Source organism: Neolamprologus brichardi, chromosome 7 (genome assembly GCF_056152115.1).
Source record: "Neolamprologus brichardi isolate AB-2024 chromosome 7, ASM5615211v1, whole genome shotgun sequence".
NCBI classification, from domain to species: domain Eukaryota; kingdom Metazoa; phylum Chordata; class Actinopteri; order Cichliformes; family Cichlidae; genus Neolamprologus; species Neolamprologus brichardi.
The window spans coordinates 36,939,978-36,958,276 of NC_142110.1; the positions used below are offsets into that span (position 1 = coordinate 36,939,978).

Sequence of the window (18,299 nt, forward strand, 5' to 3'; positions counted from 1 at the left end):
GCTGAATCCCATGGAGTCATCTATGTGATAGATTCAACTGATGAAGAGCGTCTGTCAGAATCAAAGGAGGCGTTTGGTGAGTAACCTTCTTGTCTCTGTGTTATTTACTGAACAAATGGAAACATTAATATTTGTTCTGACATTCATAGTGCTGTGACAAAGCACTTGCCCACTTCCTTAATCCCTCCGCCAAGGAGGTTGTGTTTTTGCTAGTGTTTGTGCGCGCCTTCGACCTTCTGTCTGTCTTCATGATAGTTTGAAAATGTTTGTATGAATTCTGATAAAAACTGTGGGGTCATGTTAACGATCCATAAAAGTTTGGCTTACATGCACCGATAGCTTTTAAGGTAAACTTCATGATTTATTGTTCAAAAAGTGACAAAAAGCCTTGGAACATATAAACTGTGATTCTCACAAGTAGAAAATATAACACATAGAAAGTCCTGCATAAATATTTAAAATATTGATCTCTGACCTCGCCTTCAAGATCAGTAGATTAATCTGAAAGTCAAAAACAAAACTATGCTGCTTGCTACAGTTGTTTGTATTGCCACATATAGGTTATTATATTTGAGGTTTTTGGATCTCAGAACTCTTCTTCATAAACAAAGATTTTGTTTATTAAGGTTAAAAAGGTATTCAGATCGACCTGTGTGAAGAGATCATTTCCACCTAAACCTTATAACTAGAAAAGCAGTCATAACGGTTACTATAAACATCGCAGTATATATAAGCCCTATTATGGAAGTCTGTAATATATGGCCTTACACACCAGGGCTGCCACAAACGATTATTTTGATAGTCGACTAATGAGATCATCATCCATTGAGCGTAAACGTACTGCTTATTGCACCAGCAGCATCTGCTCTTATATAACTATCATTAGCTTACAGCTAATGATAGTCTGTGCTAACTAAAAATAAAGACAAGATGATAGTTTGTTAAATTTTAATGACATTTGCAGATTGTTTCGGTGAAGTTTAATAAACTCCTTGCTATCTAAAATATAACAGGACACCGGAGTAAATTCTCGAGCATCTCACACTTCTGATAATCAGCTGTCTGCTTGATGTTTATTCAGCTGTGTAAAAACTATAACTTTAATCTCAGCCAAACCGATTTACTCAGGAACAAATAAAATACTGAAAAAAAGCCAAACAATAACATTAAGTTATCTAAGTGACTTATATATCATGTTTAACCTGAGTAGTGAAAGACGGCGGTGGGTTTGAAGACGATTTGCGGGAGTCCGGTGTTCTCACGGCTCTAGTTAGCCTAGCCCCCGGCTAGCTATCGAGCTAGTGGCTAACAGACGTCTCCGAAAACGTCGGAGCGCTTTTGAAAATATGTGGTGTCTTGATAAACTGAGCAGATATTTGAGGTTTACACAGCTACATTCTCGCCTGAAAATATGTTAAAGTTTATTTTGTGACCCAGAAAGAATAATAAGAGTAATATTAAAACTAACTAGCTGCCGCCATTGTTGGACACTGAGCTGGGCTGCGCTATGAATTCTGGGACACAGCTTCTTCTTCTTCGGGGTTTAACGGCAGCTGGCATCCTTGTACATGCAGTGCTGCCATCTTCTGTTTCAGTCCGTTATTACACTCTTAAATCCTACTACTTATTCCTGCGTCTTTTGGGATCTTACAAAGCTTCAAACGACGCGTCGACTGTTAAATTAGTTGTGGACGATTTTAATAGTCGACGTAATCATGACTATTACACACACACACACACACTCAGGTTGTCTTTGTTAGGCCTTAATTGTACTTTGCAGGGGCGTAAACAACAAAGCAGAGTGCAACAGCAGGTTATTTCCCCACCATTGTCACAAAATACCATCAGAGCATTCTGTGCAAAGGATAAACTGTTTAATTATTTGGAGACAAAACATGTTACGGAGCCTTCGATTCGTCCAGACCAGCTTGGCACAGAGAAGGGCAGTCTGAACTTCAAGCCTGTCCAAGCTACTATAGGGCGAAACACCGTGGACAGAGTGCCAGCAGCAGAGACAAACAACCATTCACACTCATATTTACACCTGTGGACAATTTAGACTCACCAGTTAACCTAACTCCACTAAGTGGATGTCTCTGGACTGTGGGAGGAAGCCACACAGACGCAGGGACAATATGTCTGATATTACGATCAGTTTGAAGATCTGAAATGTGTGACGAATATGAGATGAGAAATGAAGGAATCAGAAAAGGTGCAGGTACTTTCTCCGAGTGCTGTATTATTGAGTCAGTGATTGATCTCTCTTCTCTTCCAGAGAAAATGATCAGCAGTGAGGCACTGGAAGGCGTTCCGCTCCTCATGCTGGCTAATAAGCAAGATGTACCGGTACCTGGACTTTTCATTCATTCATTCATTCATTGCACGTGCACTTTAATGTGCACGTGCACTGGTATTCAATGCCTACTGCACAATCCACTTCGTATTGTCTCCTATCTTTGTGTATTGGACATAGAGATAGTTAGTAATAGAACCTTCTTATCTCTTAATTTAACCCAAATTTAGCGAGTTATTATTTATTTGTAATTTCTAGTTTTATATCTCTTGGAGATGTATTTTTTATATTCTCATAAATACACCATTGAGATGGTTGTGGTGAAACAGCATTTCGGGATGCTGTTTCACTGTTGTTTGTTGACAATAAAGACCCAGAATCTTAAATCTTGAACTTGGTCACTGCCTTCAGTCTTGTGTATGTTCTTTTTCTCAGAACTGTTTGTCGGTGCCCGACATTAAAACAACCTTCAGTGACTGTGCTCCAAAGATTGGCAAGAGAGACTGTTTAGTCCAGCCATGCACTGCTCTCACAGGGTAAGACTACAACAGTTGATGACTTTGTTTGCAACAGCTTGCTCTCACACATGATGCAACGTAGCATGTGTTCAACAGAAGCTAAGCTATGAAAGTAATTGTTGTGTTTTTATTTGATTCAATTACAGTGAATGCAAATTTGCATCAATTTAAGTTTATGATCACATCTGTTAATAGACAAGGACTGCCTTCAACAATTCAAATAACAACATTGCATCAAAATTACAGTCCCTTCACTTAAAATGCAAAAACAACCACAATGTGGTGATTTCCAAATATTCAAATCCTAAATTTAATTGGAAACAGTCAAAAGACCTTTTTGTAATGTTTTCATTTCATTTTCAAAGTGTGCCAGAGGTTTTTAATGGTTGACAGGTTTGCACTTCCAGCAGCATTAATGGGGTCAAAGTTCCCCATGCCACGATCGATAGCAGAAAACTGCACCATCACAGATTCTTCTGAACTGTGAGATGGATGGTCATCCTTTTTTAACAAGGGTGGATGTTTCACAATGTGATTGCACAGCCCTCCTTTTCCTGAACCCAACTTAAATGAGCTCGAGCCTCAGAGAAGACATTAGCATTTGTTTTTTTAGTTGTAGAGTCTGAAGTCACATCAGTGGATGCAGTGGATTTCACAAGTAATTCTCAGCAAATGCAGTGATTTCCACTTTGTCTGTTTTTAAAGTAAAATCCCAGCTGTTTAGCTTTCAGCCTGGTCCTTTCTGTGAAGAAATATTTTGCACCGTTTTGAATTCAGTCCTCGTTGTTTACTGTTGTCTGCTTGCAGACTGGTGAACTGGCCCATCTTCATTTTTCAAAGACTCACCTTTTTCTAGCCAGTCGCGTTATTCGATCATTGCTAAGCTGTTGGTCCGGGCAGCAGCTACAGCAGTATTAAATTCAAAATAAGCATATATTAGGAAATGCCTTAGTTTTAACCTTTCATGTGTTTTTGTATTGCTTTCAGTGAAATGTTCGTCTTAAATAATTTCACACTCTGTAGATGTTAAAATAAATATGAAACAATCTGCTTGTTCCATACAGGGACGGCGTGAACGAAGGCATTGAGTGGATGGTGAAGTGTGTGGTCAGAAACATTCACCGGCCTCCGAGACAGAAGGACATCACATAAGACGTTTGTCGTCTCTGCACTGTGATTTTGGACGAGTTTCTCCTTCAGGACATTCCTTATGTTAAGCCCTGGAGCTGATAACTCTCACCTTGTGTTTCCTGTGACTCTTTGGACTTCATCATAATATTTTTATCAACAAACATAGATTCAGATGTACTGTGAGCAGACGTCTGCCTGTTTGTGCCTACACTTTTTGAAGGTGTGTCGTTTTGCTGGGATCAGTGCTGCAGCATCTATATGGAGCACTTTGAGTGCACAGAAACACTGACACATTAAATATACAAGCATTGATGGGCGCTGATCTATTTTTTCACACTATCAGATTCAATAAACAATGATCCGTGTTTGTTTGATGAACTTGACGATACTGCAGTATTCCATCATTAGAACCTTTAACATATAAACAGTTTACATTTAGCTAGGTTGGTCTCTCTTTTTTGCCATTAGGCATAAGACAGGAATTATTAGTTATTGATCCGTGCTGTCCTTACACAATGTTCAGCATTTGGAAAGAGTCACTGTAAAGTTAGTTTGACATTAGGAATTTAGGAATAGGCTTTTTATGAACAATTCCTAATCCTCCGCTGGTTATGTGCCTGTATCACAGTTAAAAACAGAGCTGTACTATACTAGTATTGCCCAGTCGGTTCCCACAGGTAAACTGTGAAATATCATTAGCTGTAACCTTAGTCTCTCATCCTGTGGTTCAGTTCCAGCTGTTTCAATTTCAGAGTTATTTGTTGCAACTAAGTTGACCAATAGAGATAATAATAATAATAATAATAATAATAATAATAATGAGTCAAATAAGTGCACAAACCAATCCTACCACAAATATGAATCTTTTGCAAACACTATTGCTCTTCCAGTACAAATGTGTGTCAGTGTAGTCAGTTTGATAAAGAGAATGACATGAATGATAAACTCTTCACAGTTACCACATCACAGCCCAGTTGTCAAATGACGGAAGAGTTTGGACAGACATTTCTTTGGGAATAATGTTGTTCCTGCTGAAAGACTTGGAGAAGCTGACCTCGCACTTCTCTGCTGTTTGTTCTGGTCCCTGCTTTATGTGTTGATTTCATACCATAACTATCATTTATTTAAGTTAGACAAACATGTTCACATTGTTCAGGTGCCACTTTAACTGTGACCATGGGATTTTTAAATCTTTGCATGCATTTTTTTTATCACTATGCATTTAGATTCCCATGAATATAAAAAGAAGAATTCTTGATGAATAAATGGGGACAAAGAACTTTTGATTTTTCCAGTCTGTAAATTTAAAATCCCAGTAATGTGAGCATAAAATTAATTTGGTCTAGCTCTTGAAAGAAGAAAAAAATACTTTTCTAATAGTTTCTTATACATGGATGTGGTTTAGCTCTAGCACCAAAGGATCAAACATCAGTTTGCAGGAATACTGTAAATGATTTAATAAATCAATATGAAGTTTATAAAGTCTGTATACAGGACACTGAAGTCTTACTAATCTCTGCCGAATCAATGTCAAAGCACATATTTGTCATTCACTTTTTCTGCCAGTCACACTTTATGATAGATGATTCTACTAAATTTCTCATTTTAATAAAAAATACTGTGTCATTTGGGATAGTTTAACATTCAGCTTCCTATCAGTCCTCATACTGACCTTCACAGCTGTGAAGGTAAATCTGTCACTAGCTCAAGAACCACAGCTATTCCTGTCATAATTGTTGATTCTCATTGCTGATGATCGCAAGGTTCAACACCATCAGAATCAATATCATCTATCTCAATATCACCTTTCTTTGCTTTTTGTTTTACAGGGTTTTTACATTACAGCTTAAAAAAATCAAAATACTTCTATCAACCTGATTCTTTTAGTCCTCGGGCTGGACAGAGAAGACGCTGACTCAGTGTGTTCAAAATATATTCAATCACTTTATTCAAAAAAACCTTCCGGAAAGGAGATGTGCACAGCGCGAAACCTCCTGCAAATCTAAAGCTTCACCGACAAGATATGCGATATAATCTACACCCACACTCCTGTCTGGCTTTCATGACCCGAAGGTCGTCTCCTGTTGTTATCATCTAGCAGCAGAAACATTACAATCTCTGAAAGGTCTGCACTAAAGACCCTGTTTATCATGTCGCCAAGCAGTCTAATAGAATAGAATAGAATTCAACTTCACTGTCATTGTGTTAATAGACCTCTCTGCATTGAATCAAACCTGTTATTAAGGTGCACGGGCCATTGATGGGGCTGAGTGGTGGTGTCCCTGCCCTGGTTCAAAGAATTGCCCTTATCTAGGGTTTTAGCGCACTCTAGCATCACTGGGCCGTTCGCGACGTTTCGGCATGTTTTTGCCTTCTTCAGGCCGACCCAGTGTGTCTTGTCTTTGTCTTTCTGTTTGCCTCCCTTGGCTTTTTATACTTGTGTTAGCTCCACCCATTTGTGTTTTCATTTGAAAAATTCTTTCTTAGTTTTTGTGAAAAATTCTATTTTTCTTACTGTTTTTCTCATTGTTTTTCACTTGTTTTTCTCTTTGTTTTCTTTCATCTCTTTGTTTGTCTTTGTCTTTTAATGGCACCCCCTGTCTTTTTTGACATCCCGTCCTTTGTTCACTCTATTTGTGTTTATGGCACCTCCTTCCTTTTATCCTTTCCGTTGTTTCGTGTACGTTATTCTCTTTGTTTTGTCTCACTCTTTTTCTGTTTGTTCTGTGCTTGTCTTTCTTTCTTATATGTGACTTCTTGTCTTTTTGTTTTTTTGTGTTGGGGACCCCACCCCATGTTAGGGTTAGGGTAAGGGGGAAACCATTATGTCAATGAGGGTCCTCACCAAGATAGCTGAACGGAGTAACATGTTTACATATCTCTGTGGGGAATAAGAGCCCTCATGGGGATAAAATGGAGTTTGAAGGCATTTTGGTTTTCGTGTCAGGGTTACGGTGAGGTTATGGTGAGGTTTGGGCTCAGGGTTAGAGTTAGGCATTCATTTTTGATGGTTATGGTTAAGGGAAGTGGCTCGGGAAATGTCCTCACTAAACTATAAAAACATGACTGTGTGTGCTTTCTTCTAATGACTATTTAGTGCTGACTCTCTGCCATCACACACGTCACTGCTGTGTGGGGACTTTCCCCTGCTACTGTCGGTGTTGTTGTGGATCTTTTTCTTTAAATCTGTCACGGTCCTGGTCAGTGACCCAGTGTTTAGTGTTCACTCTGCCTCCCTTATGTTTGGTCTCTGTGTTTCTTATTTGCTCTGTCTCCCCTGTCAGCTGTGTCCCCTAGTCAAGCCCATGTCTCAGTGTTACATTTCCTGTTTTACTTTGAAGGGCTGTGTCCTTTGTGAATGTACTGAAGCTGTGTCCGAATTCAGGGGAAGGATGCTTAAAATGCCATATTTGGAGGCAATGACGTCACAGCGACGTGACGAGGGCTGTCCGAATACAAAGAGCACTGAAAATGTGGCGACAAATGCGTCCTACTTTTCCCCAAATTCTAAGGATGGGTCCGATGTATCCTTCGTGTCCTACTATATCCCAGGATTCATTTTCAGTCATAGAGGAGATTTGTTTCTGATAACGATGGTGGTCGAAGCAGGAGAGGAAAACACTTTCAAATGTAAGTATATGAAAATCTGGTTGTACAAAAGTTAAATTGTTATAGCGGTCGTGTTCTTAATCTTTGGGCATCTGCAGAGACATGTTCCTTTTATTTAAAATAACCGTAAACCAGCTTGTATCGCGGGTCCTGCAATTTTTCATGTATAGCCGCTTACAAACAGCTAATTTAGATTTTGTCGAATTGGTGATATGTTGTGGGGAACAAACGGCTTAATTTATTAAAGCGAGGAGAAAACGATCACCTCTTCACTGGGGTGAAGAACTGGGCCGCTACGGCGTGGAGGTACAAGAATAAATCACTTTACACAACATATTCATATGAGTGCGGTCCTATTAACCCTCATGCTGTACAGCAGCGTCCCTAACCTTTGTTGCGCCACAGACCGGTTTATGTCAGACACGGAGCCTTTAAGGTGTCGCGGATAAATACAACCACATAAAATGAACAAGACAAAAACTGGTATTTTGTAAATATAATAATAAACGTGAATGTTCTGTGTAATTGTGTAACTTTATTAGCAGCGTCCTCCTGAAAATGTGCCAAATTGACAGTAACATCCTCCTCTCTGCCGCTTAATGCTCTCTGGTCGCTATGGTAACGTGTAAATGTTTCTTTCAAAATAAGACACACAACTACAACAAGGGAAACACCCAGGGAAACCGAGTTAATGATAAAAACCCTGAAAACCATAAATTTCACAGCGGAGCCTCAACTCTCGTGGCCCGGTACCAAACGACTCGCTGCTGTACAGAACCTGTGATGTCCAGACGGCGTTCCTCTGGTGTTCTGCTGTGAAAACTTTTGGGTTTAGGGATTAACATAGTTGCCATGGTTTCCTTTCTTCTCTAATGTGTGTGATCAGGACAACTCTGGAGAAGATGGGCCTGCAGGGGAAAGTCACCCCCTTGCAGGCCAGAAGACATGAGATAACTTTAAAGAATACAAAGTACGTATGTGTGTTATCAAGAAGATAATTCTGAAGAACTCAAGTTAATAAATGTGCAACTACTAAGAGTTGTTGTGGTGTTTTTATTTGCCTGATGTCATCTTTGATTTCCTCTGCCTTTAGGATTGCAAGTATCCAGGCTCAGCAGAGGGGGTCAGTGGGAAGCCCCCTGCTGTGCTTGGCCCTGGTTTGCCCTCATGGATGAGGTGACAGGACAGAGGCCTTCCACTAAGCCTCCTGTCCTAATGTCCTCTCTCCCTGAGGACACTCCAGGACCAAGCACACCAGGACCAAAACGACAGCGATGACGAAGCGGGTCAGCCACCTACGACAGGGAGGAAGAGGAAAAGATGATGAGCTGCTCGACCTCATCAGAGAGGACATGAGGCAGCAAAGAGAGGCTGAGGAGAGGAGAGCAGGGAGAGGATGGACCGACTGTTTCACTGCTAGAAAGATCGGTTCCCAAATGAGTTATGTACTGAGACATTTATTTATTTGAATATATTTGTTACATTGTTATATGTGTTGCATTAGTTTAAAGGTTTTATGTTATTAATAAATTGATTCAAACAAACAGTAATTGTCACTGAACTCAGCTTGATTTACAGGCATTTTTAACATGTATGAACATGTGAACGCTAACTTTGAACAATATTACTTGGATACTTATTTGATAGCAATAAATAAATAACAATAACAATTAAACAAGAATATTTCAAATACACAGTATGTAAAGATGGAAAAACAATATTTACAGTTGTTCACACAGGATTAACCTGAGTGAGCTGTTCCTGGACGGTTTCTTTAACAACTGTAATAGATTACAGGAAGTCTCTGGCAGTGTTGCTGAATCTGCCGGAGCAAGATCAGACGTGGATGGGGTGCTGCAACTGAGACCTACGGTGCAACCGTATCCGTAATCTCTCCACACCGTTACATATTCCATATGTACAGGGTACGACCCCCCTTGGTCGTGGCGTGTGGATATTTCTTTAAGACACTCCGGCACGCCCGGCTACCCCCCACAGCTTACGTATAAAACAGCTGTGCAGACATGACACCAGTGATCGTTTGATTGGAACGCGTCTCCGAGCGGCCTCACGGTGGAGAGATAGTCTCTCACTAAGAGAACCAAGGTTACACCATAACCGTACGTTCTCTAGCATATCGAAACTATCTCTTCACACCATTACATATTCCATATGTACGGGGTAACTCTGTAAAAACACCCCGCGAGGAGACAGTGCAACCGAACCGCCGAGAGTGAAGACCAAAGAACTATGTACAAATACACATATGTACACACCACCACGGTCAGGGCCAAGAAAGACACGAAGGCCAAGCCAGGGGGTGGAGGCAGCAGTCTGCAGATGCCAAACTGGCCTGAACCGCAAGTGATCGGCCGCTCAAGGTCAGCCCGGGAACCGCGAGGCAGATAGCCAGGGAATGCAGCACACCGAGCCGCCAAGTAACAGCCCGCTGGTCACATAGGGCTGCGACATGCGGGCAGTGCCAGACAGAGAGTCGGCACTACAGCTGGAGGACCGACTGGCGTGTACGCCGGCGAAGCATACAGCGTATGCTTGAACGCTGAAGCCGTATCCCCCTGAAGCCATGTCCCTGCTGTGTTTCCTCACTGTAGCCGAGCTACTTGCTAGCCGGCAGCTGCACAGCATGGTTCGACCGGCGCATAAGCCTGTTTTTTTTTTCGAGGCGATATGCGAAGGGGGACCAACCAAGGGGAAGCAAGGGCCAGCTAGGGGGAACCAAGCTAAGGTGAATACCGGGGCTACCAGGGGAATACCAGGGGACCTAGAAGGGAGAAATACATCACCCACGGAGGATGCCGAAGCACGCTCCAATAGACGCACACACACAGTACTCTCAAGGTAAGCACTCTTTCGCACACACACACACAACAAGTGGAGATCAACGATCACCGGTGTCACGTCTGCACAGCTGTTTTATACGTAAGTTGTGGGGCGTAGCCGGGCGTGCCGGAGTGTCTTAAAGAAATATCCACATGCCACGACCAAGGGGGGTCGTACCCCGTACATATGGAATATGTAACGGTGTGGAGAGATAGTCTCGATATGCTAGAGAACTTGTTGTTCTATAATACATGAAACATATGTCAAATGTTTCCCTCATTAATGATATCCAATTCAATTAAATTTTATTTATATAGTGCCAAATCACAACAAAAGTCGCCTCAAGGCGCTTATATGAGTGATATCAAGTCACTCTGAGCCACCAGCAACATTCCTGTAACAGGTAGAAGCTGCAATCAGTTTTTGGCAGTGACTTTTATATATCCCTTATTTATCCAGTTCACAAACAATCTTGGTGACATTAGAAATTTATTTTTTAAGAGTAATCTGGCCAAGAGGACAGCAGACAGCGCAACACATATATCAACTGTACCTACGTTATAACCAGAGTTATAAAGATACTTGAACAACAGGTAATTATTGTATATATAAAACCCCTTTGTAAACCATGTTCACCAAAGTCTATTTACCAACATACATAAAGATATTACACATATTACACACGGAAACATTGGAAATCCGTTTTGGCAGGCAAACACTTTTTTGGCACAACGCTGGCAATAATTCAATTATCCGTGTAATTAGCTAAGTAATTCCTAAATGCGTGTAGATTAAAGGAAATTATTTTACCTGGACATGATTGTCTCTGATGAGCCTAAGGTACAAAACGTGCGGGCGACGATAAGGTTTTTCTAGCTCCTCGAGAAATAAAATTGTCCAAAGAAAGGAGCAACATTTCTGGGTCCATTTTAAAGTTTTCGCGCTGTTGCGCTAGTGACCAGAAAAACACGCAAGTAAGGGCGGAGTTGAAGGCTAGGAGGCTGTCCACAGCCCATCTGTTATTTTGGATACTCATTGTTTGTTCAATAAAGTTGGAGAAAAAAAGGGGGCTGTCCACAGCTGCTCACTTCCTGACTACCCGTCCATCTAAGGACACTACCTTGTGACGTAGGTAGGTAGTGTCCTTATGAGCATCCTTCCCCTGAATTCGGACACAGCCATAGTGTACGCTGTTAAGTGCCAGGAGGATTGCCAGGGGAAACCAAACAACCTCTGGCGAAGCGGATGGCTACAACACAGAAGAGCTACCTCATCAGGCCAGGACTCTGCAGTCTATTTACACCTACAGGCCAGTGGAAACTCTTTCAATGATGAGGATGTAACATCCTGGACAGGGAGGAACGCTGGTTTGAGGGCGGAGTCAAGGAGGCCATTTACGTGAAAAGGGAAAGACCATGTCTGAATGGAGGGGAGGGGGGGGGGGGGGGGGGGGGGCTAAGGGTACATCTGTTACCATCTTACAATGCTGTGATTGCAGCCATTCCCCAACTCTCTGTGAATGGTACTCATGGCCTTTGATCAGTGGTTGTTGATCAATGGTCATGAGAATTAAGAATAATTACGATTAAGGAACTGACCTCCCAGCCCATTGTTCCCCCAGTGGATGGTTTCAGTCTTTATGCAAATGTACTGTTTATAAGACTGGGGAAACCTGCAGTCAGCTGAGACTGAAGAAGTCACCTGATGATGACGAAACATTTCTCCCACAAAACGCTACGTCCAGATGAACAGAATCAACTTTTGTCTCTTGTCTCTTGTACTGACTCACAGTTTTGTGTCTCTTGCAGCTGTTTCATCAGGCATGTTTGTTGTGACCCAGGGTCCAGATGTTTCTGTCATGGAGGGAGAGACAGTAAGCATCACCTGCTGAAGAACGTTTGAAAGAATCAGAGTGGCCGGGCTGAAAAATCAAACAATAATTAAGAGAGAGACCAACGCAAATCAATCTCCAGAGTCTCTGAAAAAGGAGGCAAAGACTTGCTCATCTTTGAACATTTCAAACATCAGAGGATTCAGGAACGTACATCTGTAAAGTGACTGTGGAGATTCCATCTTTAACTGTGTCTAAAGGAATTGGGACCATCATCACAGTCAGAGAGAAGACGATGAATAACAACAACAACCACACAGACTCCAGTAAGTGAACAAGTCCAGTTTGGTGACCAACACGCCTCAAAAATATGTGAACGTCACCTTTCACAGCTTAAATGCTGTCACATAAAAGTTTAGTCTTTTACGTGTCTGTGCTGTTACCGTACATGTGGCAGCCGTTGGTCGTCTGAAGGGACGATTAATAAACATTGAATCATCAAAACTAGAGCAATTAAACTACCTGAATGTCTGTCAGCTGAAAACCTTCAAACTTACAGACGTTTGTGACGACTGGCTTAGAAAAATGTGAGCCTGTGAATCTACTAAAAAAAGCTTTTGTTTTAGTGAAACTACGGTGATGATAAAGAACGAATGAAGAGCTGAACTTGGTTTTGTGTGAATTTCAGCTGTTTCATCATCGACGGTCATCTTCATCCTGAGGAGTCTGCCCTTCATTCTTCTTGTTCTGATCTTCTGCTGCTTTAGAAACAACTGGACCACATCACAGCATCACAGGAGCACTACAACACATCTGAACCAGACTCTGTTACACTTCATGTGTTTTGTGGTTCTTGTAGTGTGTCGGTGTGAGTTGGTGTTTGTTGGCGCGTCGCTTTGGTCCAGACTGAAGTACCAACGATGGGATTTTATATTCATGCTCCTCAGAGGATAACCCTGTCCTTGAGGTTTGGGGTTTTTTAGTGACGACTACAACTTTTACTACTGATAACTACGGATTATGTTCCCAATGAGATCGTCTGAAACTTTTCTTCATAGAGAAATGTTTGACTAAAAGTCTTAAAGGTACCATCAAACTTTAATTTATTCATGTTTAAAGATAAGTACTAAAGACAAGACAGATGTTACCAAGGTAACAGGCTAGCTTAAGGTGGCTAACAGTCATATGTTGTATCACTGTAGGGTCTTTACCTTACAATACAGAAAACACCATGTCCATCTTTTATACGCTCTATGGTAAAAAAAAAAAAAAATTGTTTAAAATGATTAACGCTAAGTAAAAGAACATTGAAAAAAGCTGCACTGTGTCATGAGTGATGTGCAGACTCAGGGATGCATAGAGTGATGCAGACAACAGCAGCAGGAAAAGACCTTAACAGAAAACGAGTGATTTATTTAGATGGATGCAAAAGTGCAAAAACACAAAATACTGAACGATACACCAAAGAAAAAACACTGGGACCACTGAAACACTGAGACACAAGGACAGCTGGACCAATGCTCTGACGAGGAACAGAGAAAAACACAGCCAGTATACTGAAGGGTGATTAGGGAAGTGGAGACACACGGGAACACAGCTGAACTGATTAAGAGACAAAGGAAGTAAAATTTAAGACACTACACAAGCAGCACAAGCTCACCAAAGTAAAACAGGAAGCAGCAGGGCACAAAGACCAGGAGTAAAACCCGACACACATAATGGAGTAAACAGTCACGACTTTTAATCCTTGAAAGAGTAGTTGTCAAACAGCTAACAGATCATCTGCAGAGGAATGGTTTATTTGAAGAGTTTCAGTCAGGTTTCAGAGTTCATCACAGCACAGAAACAGCTTTAGTGAAGGTTACAAATGATCTTCTTATGGCCTCTGACAGTGGACTCATCTCTGTGCTTGTCCTTCTTGACCTCAGTGCAGCGTTCGATACTGTTGACCATAATATCCTATTAGAGCGATAAGAACATCCTGTAGGTATTACAGGTATTGCGCTGCAGTGGTTTGTATCATATCTATCTAATAGACTCCAGTTTGTGCATGTAAATGGAGAGTCCTCTTCACACACTGAGGTTAATTATGGAGTTCCACAGGGTTCAGTGCTAGGACCAATTCTGTTTACATTATACATGCTTCCCCTATTATACATGCTTCATTAGAAGACATAGCATACATTTACACTGCTATGCAGATGACACCCAGCTCTATCTGTCCATGAAGCCAGATAACACACACCAATTAGTTAAACTGCAGGAATGTCTTAAAGACATAAAGACCTGCATGGCCACTAACTTTCTGCTTCTTAACTCAGATAAAACTAAGGTCATTGTACTCGGCCCTGAAAAGCTTAGAAATATGGTATCTAACCAGATTCTTACTCTGGATGGCATTACCTTGGCCTCCAGTAACACTGTGAGGAACCTTGGAGTCATTTTTGACCAGGACATGTCCTTCAACGCACATATTAAACAAATATGTAAGACTGCGTTCTTCCATTTGTGCAACATCTCTAAAGTTAGAAATATCCTGTCTCAGAGTGACGCTGAAAAACTAGTTCATGGATTTATTACTTCCAGGCTGGACTACTGCAATTCATTATTATCAGGATGTCCAAAAAACTCCCTGAAAAGCCTTCAGCTAATCCAAAATGCTGCAGCAAGAGTCCTGACAGGGACTAGAAAGAGAGAGCATATTTCTCCTGTTTTGGCTTCCTGTTAAATCCAGAATTCAAAATCCTGCTCCTCACATACAAGGTCTTAAATAATCAGGCCCCATCTTATCTTAATGACGTTGTAGTACCATATCACCCTATTAGAGCACTTCGCTCTCGCTCTGCAGGCCTACTTGTTGTTCCTAGAGTATTTAAAAGTAGAATGGGAGGCAGAGCCTTCAGTTTTCAGGCCCCTCTTCTGTGGAACCAGCTTCCAGTTTGGATTCAGGAGACAGACACTATCTCTACTTTCAAGATTAGGCTTCAAACTTTTCTTTTTGCTAAAGCATATAGTTAGTGCTGGACCAGGTGACCCTGAATCCTCCCTTAGTTAAACTCAAAAAAAATCTGGCCGGATTACCCAGAGGGAACCCACGCAAACATGGAGAGAACATGCAAACTCCACACAGAAAGACCTGATGGTGGAATTGAACTCAGGACCTTCTTGCTGTGCGGCAACAGTGCTAACCACCGTGCCACCGTGCTCCCTACATATATACATATTATATATATATATTATATATATATATATATATTTTATATATCCATCCATCCATCTTCATCCGCTTTATCCGGGGCCGGGTCGCGGGGGCAGCAGCCTAAGCAAAGAGGCCCAGACCTCCCTCTCCCCAGCCACCTCCTCCAGCTCATCCGGGGGAACACCAAGGCGTTACCAGGCCAGCCGAGAGATATAATCTCTCCAGCGTGTCCTGGGTCTGCCCCGGGGCCTCCTCCCGGTGGGACATGCCTGGAACACCTCACCCAGGAGGCGCCCAGGGGGCATCCTTGTCAGATGCCCAAACCACCTCAGCTGGCTCCTTTCGATGTGGAGCAGCAGCGGCTCTACTCTGAGCCCCTCCCGGATAGCCGAACTTCTCACCCTATCTCTAAGGGAGATGCCAGCCACCCTTCGGAGGAAGCTCATTTCCGCCGCTTTTATCCGCGATCTCGTCCTTTCGGTCACTACCCACAGCTCGTGGCCATAGGTGAGGGTAGGGACGTAGATCGACCGGTAAATTGAGAGCTTCGCTTTTACACTCAGCTCCCTCTTCACCACGACGGACCGGTGCAGCGTCTGCATTACTGCAGCCGCAGCCCCAATCCGTCTGTCGATCTCCGGCTCCCTTCTCCCATCACTCGCGAACAAGACCCCGAGATACTTGAACTCCTCCACTTGGGGCAGGACCTCATCACCGACCCGGAGTGGGCACTCCACCCTTTTCCGGCTGAGAACCATGGCCTCAGATTTGGAGGTGCTGATCCTCATTCCCGCTGCTTCACACTCGGCTGCGAACCGCTCCAGTGCGAGCTGGAGGCCCTCACCCGATGAAGCCAACAGAACCACATCATCCGCAAAGATCAGAGATGAGATCCTGAGGCCACCAAAGCGAAAGCCCTCCGCCACTTGGCTGCGCCTAGAAATCCTGTCCATAAAAATTATGAACAGAACCGGTGACAAAGGGCAGCCCTGGCGGAGCCCATCACCCACCGGGAACGAGTCCGACTTATTGCCGGCAATGCGAACCAAGCTCTTGCAACGGTTGTATAGGGATCGAATGGTCCGTAGCAATGGGCCAGACACCCCATACTCCCGCAACACCTCCCACAGGACACCCCGAGGGACACGGTCGAATGCCTTCTCCAAGTCCACAAAACACATGTAGACTGGTTGGGCAAACTCCCATGCACCCTCAAGTATCCTCGAGAGGATGAAGAGCTGGTCCAGTGTTCCGCGACCAGGACGAAAACCGCATTGTTCCTCCTGCATCAGAGGTTCGACTAGCGGACAAACTCTCCTTTCCAGCACCCTGGCATAGACTTTCCCGGGGAGGCTGAGGAGTGTGATCCCCCTGTAGTTGGAACACACCCTCCGGTCCCCCTTCTTAAAGATGGGGACCACCACCCCGGTCTGCCAATCCACGGGTACTGCCCCTGATCTCCACGCAACATTGCAGAGGCGTGTCAGCCAGGACAGCCCTACAACGTCCAGAGCCTTCAGGAACTCGGGGCGGACCTCATCAACACCAGGGGCTCTGCCACCAAGGAGTTGTTTAACTGCCTCAGTGACCTCGCCCCCAGAAATTGGCGGGTCATTCCCCTCATTCCCAGACTCTGCTTCCTCCTCGGAAGACGCGTCAGTGGGATTAAGGAGGTCCTCGAAGTATTCCTTCCACCGCCTGACAATTTTCTCAGTCGACGTCAGCAGCGCTCCGCCAGCACTATACACAGTGCAGGTAGAGCACCGCTTTCCCCTCCTGAGACGCCTGACGGTTTGCCAGAACCTCTTCGAGGCAGTCCGAAAGTCTTTTTCCATGGCCTCTCCGAACTCCTCCCACACCCGAGTTTTTGCTTCAGCCACTGCCCGAGCCGCATTCCGCTTGGCCTGTCGATACCTGTCGGCTGCCTCCGGAGTCCCACAGGCTAACCAAGCCCGATAGGACTCCTTCTTCAGCCTGGTGGCTCCCTTCACCTCTGGTGTCCACCATTTGGTTCGGGGATTACCACCACGGCAGGCACCAACCACCTTCCGGCCGCAGCTCAATGCAGCAGCTTCGGCAATGGAGGCGCTGAACATGGTCCATTCGGACTCGATGTCCCCCGCCTCCCTCGGAATGCTGTTGAAGCTCTGCCGGAGGTGTGAGTTGAAGATCTCGCGGACTGGGGCCTCTGCTAGTCGTTCCCAGCACACCCTCACTACGCGTTTAGGTGCACCAGGTCTGTCCAGCGTCCTCCCCCGCCACCTGATCCAACTCACCACCAGGTGGTGATCAGTTGACAGCTCAGCTCCTCTCTTTACCCGAGTGTCCAGAACATATGGTCGCAGGTCTGGTGATACGATTACAAAATCGATCATCGACCTACGGCCTAGAGCGTCCTGGTGCCACGTGCACTTATGGACACTCTTATGTTCGAACAAGGTGTTCGTTATGGCCAAACTGTGATTAGCACAGAAGTCCAATAACAAAGCACCGCTCGGGTTCAGATCAGGGAGGCCGTTCCTCCCAATCACGCCCCTCCAGGTCTCGCTGTCGTTACCCACGTGAGCATTGAAGTCTCCCAGCAGGACAACAGAGTCTCCAGGTGGATCACCTTCCAGCACCCCCCCCAGGGACTCTAAGAAGGCTGGGTACTCCGAACTGCCACTCGGCGCATAAGCGCAGATGACAGTCAGGACCCGTTCCCCGACCCTAAGGCGCAGGGAACAAACCCTCTCGTCCACCGGGAAAAACCCCAACGTACCGGCAGCAAGCCGAGGGGATATTAGAATACCCACCCCAGCCCGCTGCCTCTCACCAGGGGCAACTCCAGACTGAGACAGAGTCCAGCCCCTCTCCAGGAGACTGGTTCCAGAGCCC

At 43.9% G+C, this 18,299-nt stretch overlaps 1 protein-coding gene across 1 annotated transcript; it reads left to right on the forward strand.

The window, feature by feature from the left end:
• On the forward strand, positions 1-3,963 carry LOC148102134 (ADP-ribosylation factor-related protein 1-like). Its single transcript, XM_087843562.1, has 4 exons — positions 1-76; positions 2,276-2,346; positions 2,729-2,829; positions 3,876-3,963. The coding sequence occupies exons 2-4, from the start codon at positions 2,281-2,283 to the stop codon at positions 3,961-3,963; spliced, it is 255 nt and encodes an 84-aa protein (XP_087699688.1). The 5' UTR covers positions 1-76; positions 2,276-2,280.
• Positions 3,964-18,299: the final 14,336 nt, after the last annotated feature.

Excerpts from the sequence above, each read along its gene's own strand:
- LOC148102134 (XM_087843562.1), top strand. The coding sequence starts at position 2,281 with ATGATCAGCAGTGAGGCACTGGAAGGCGTTCCGCTCCTCATGCTGGCT. Across the intron at positions 2,347-2,728 it reads CTAATAAGCAAGATGTACCG|AACTGTTTGTCGGTGCCCGA; the intron begins GTACCTGGACTT and ends TCTTTTTCTCAG. Across the intron at positions 2,830-3,875 it reads CCATGCACTGCTCTCACAGG|GGACGGCGTGAACGAAGGCA; the intron begins GTAAGACTACAA and ends TGTTCCATACAG.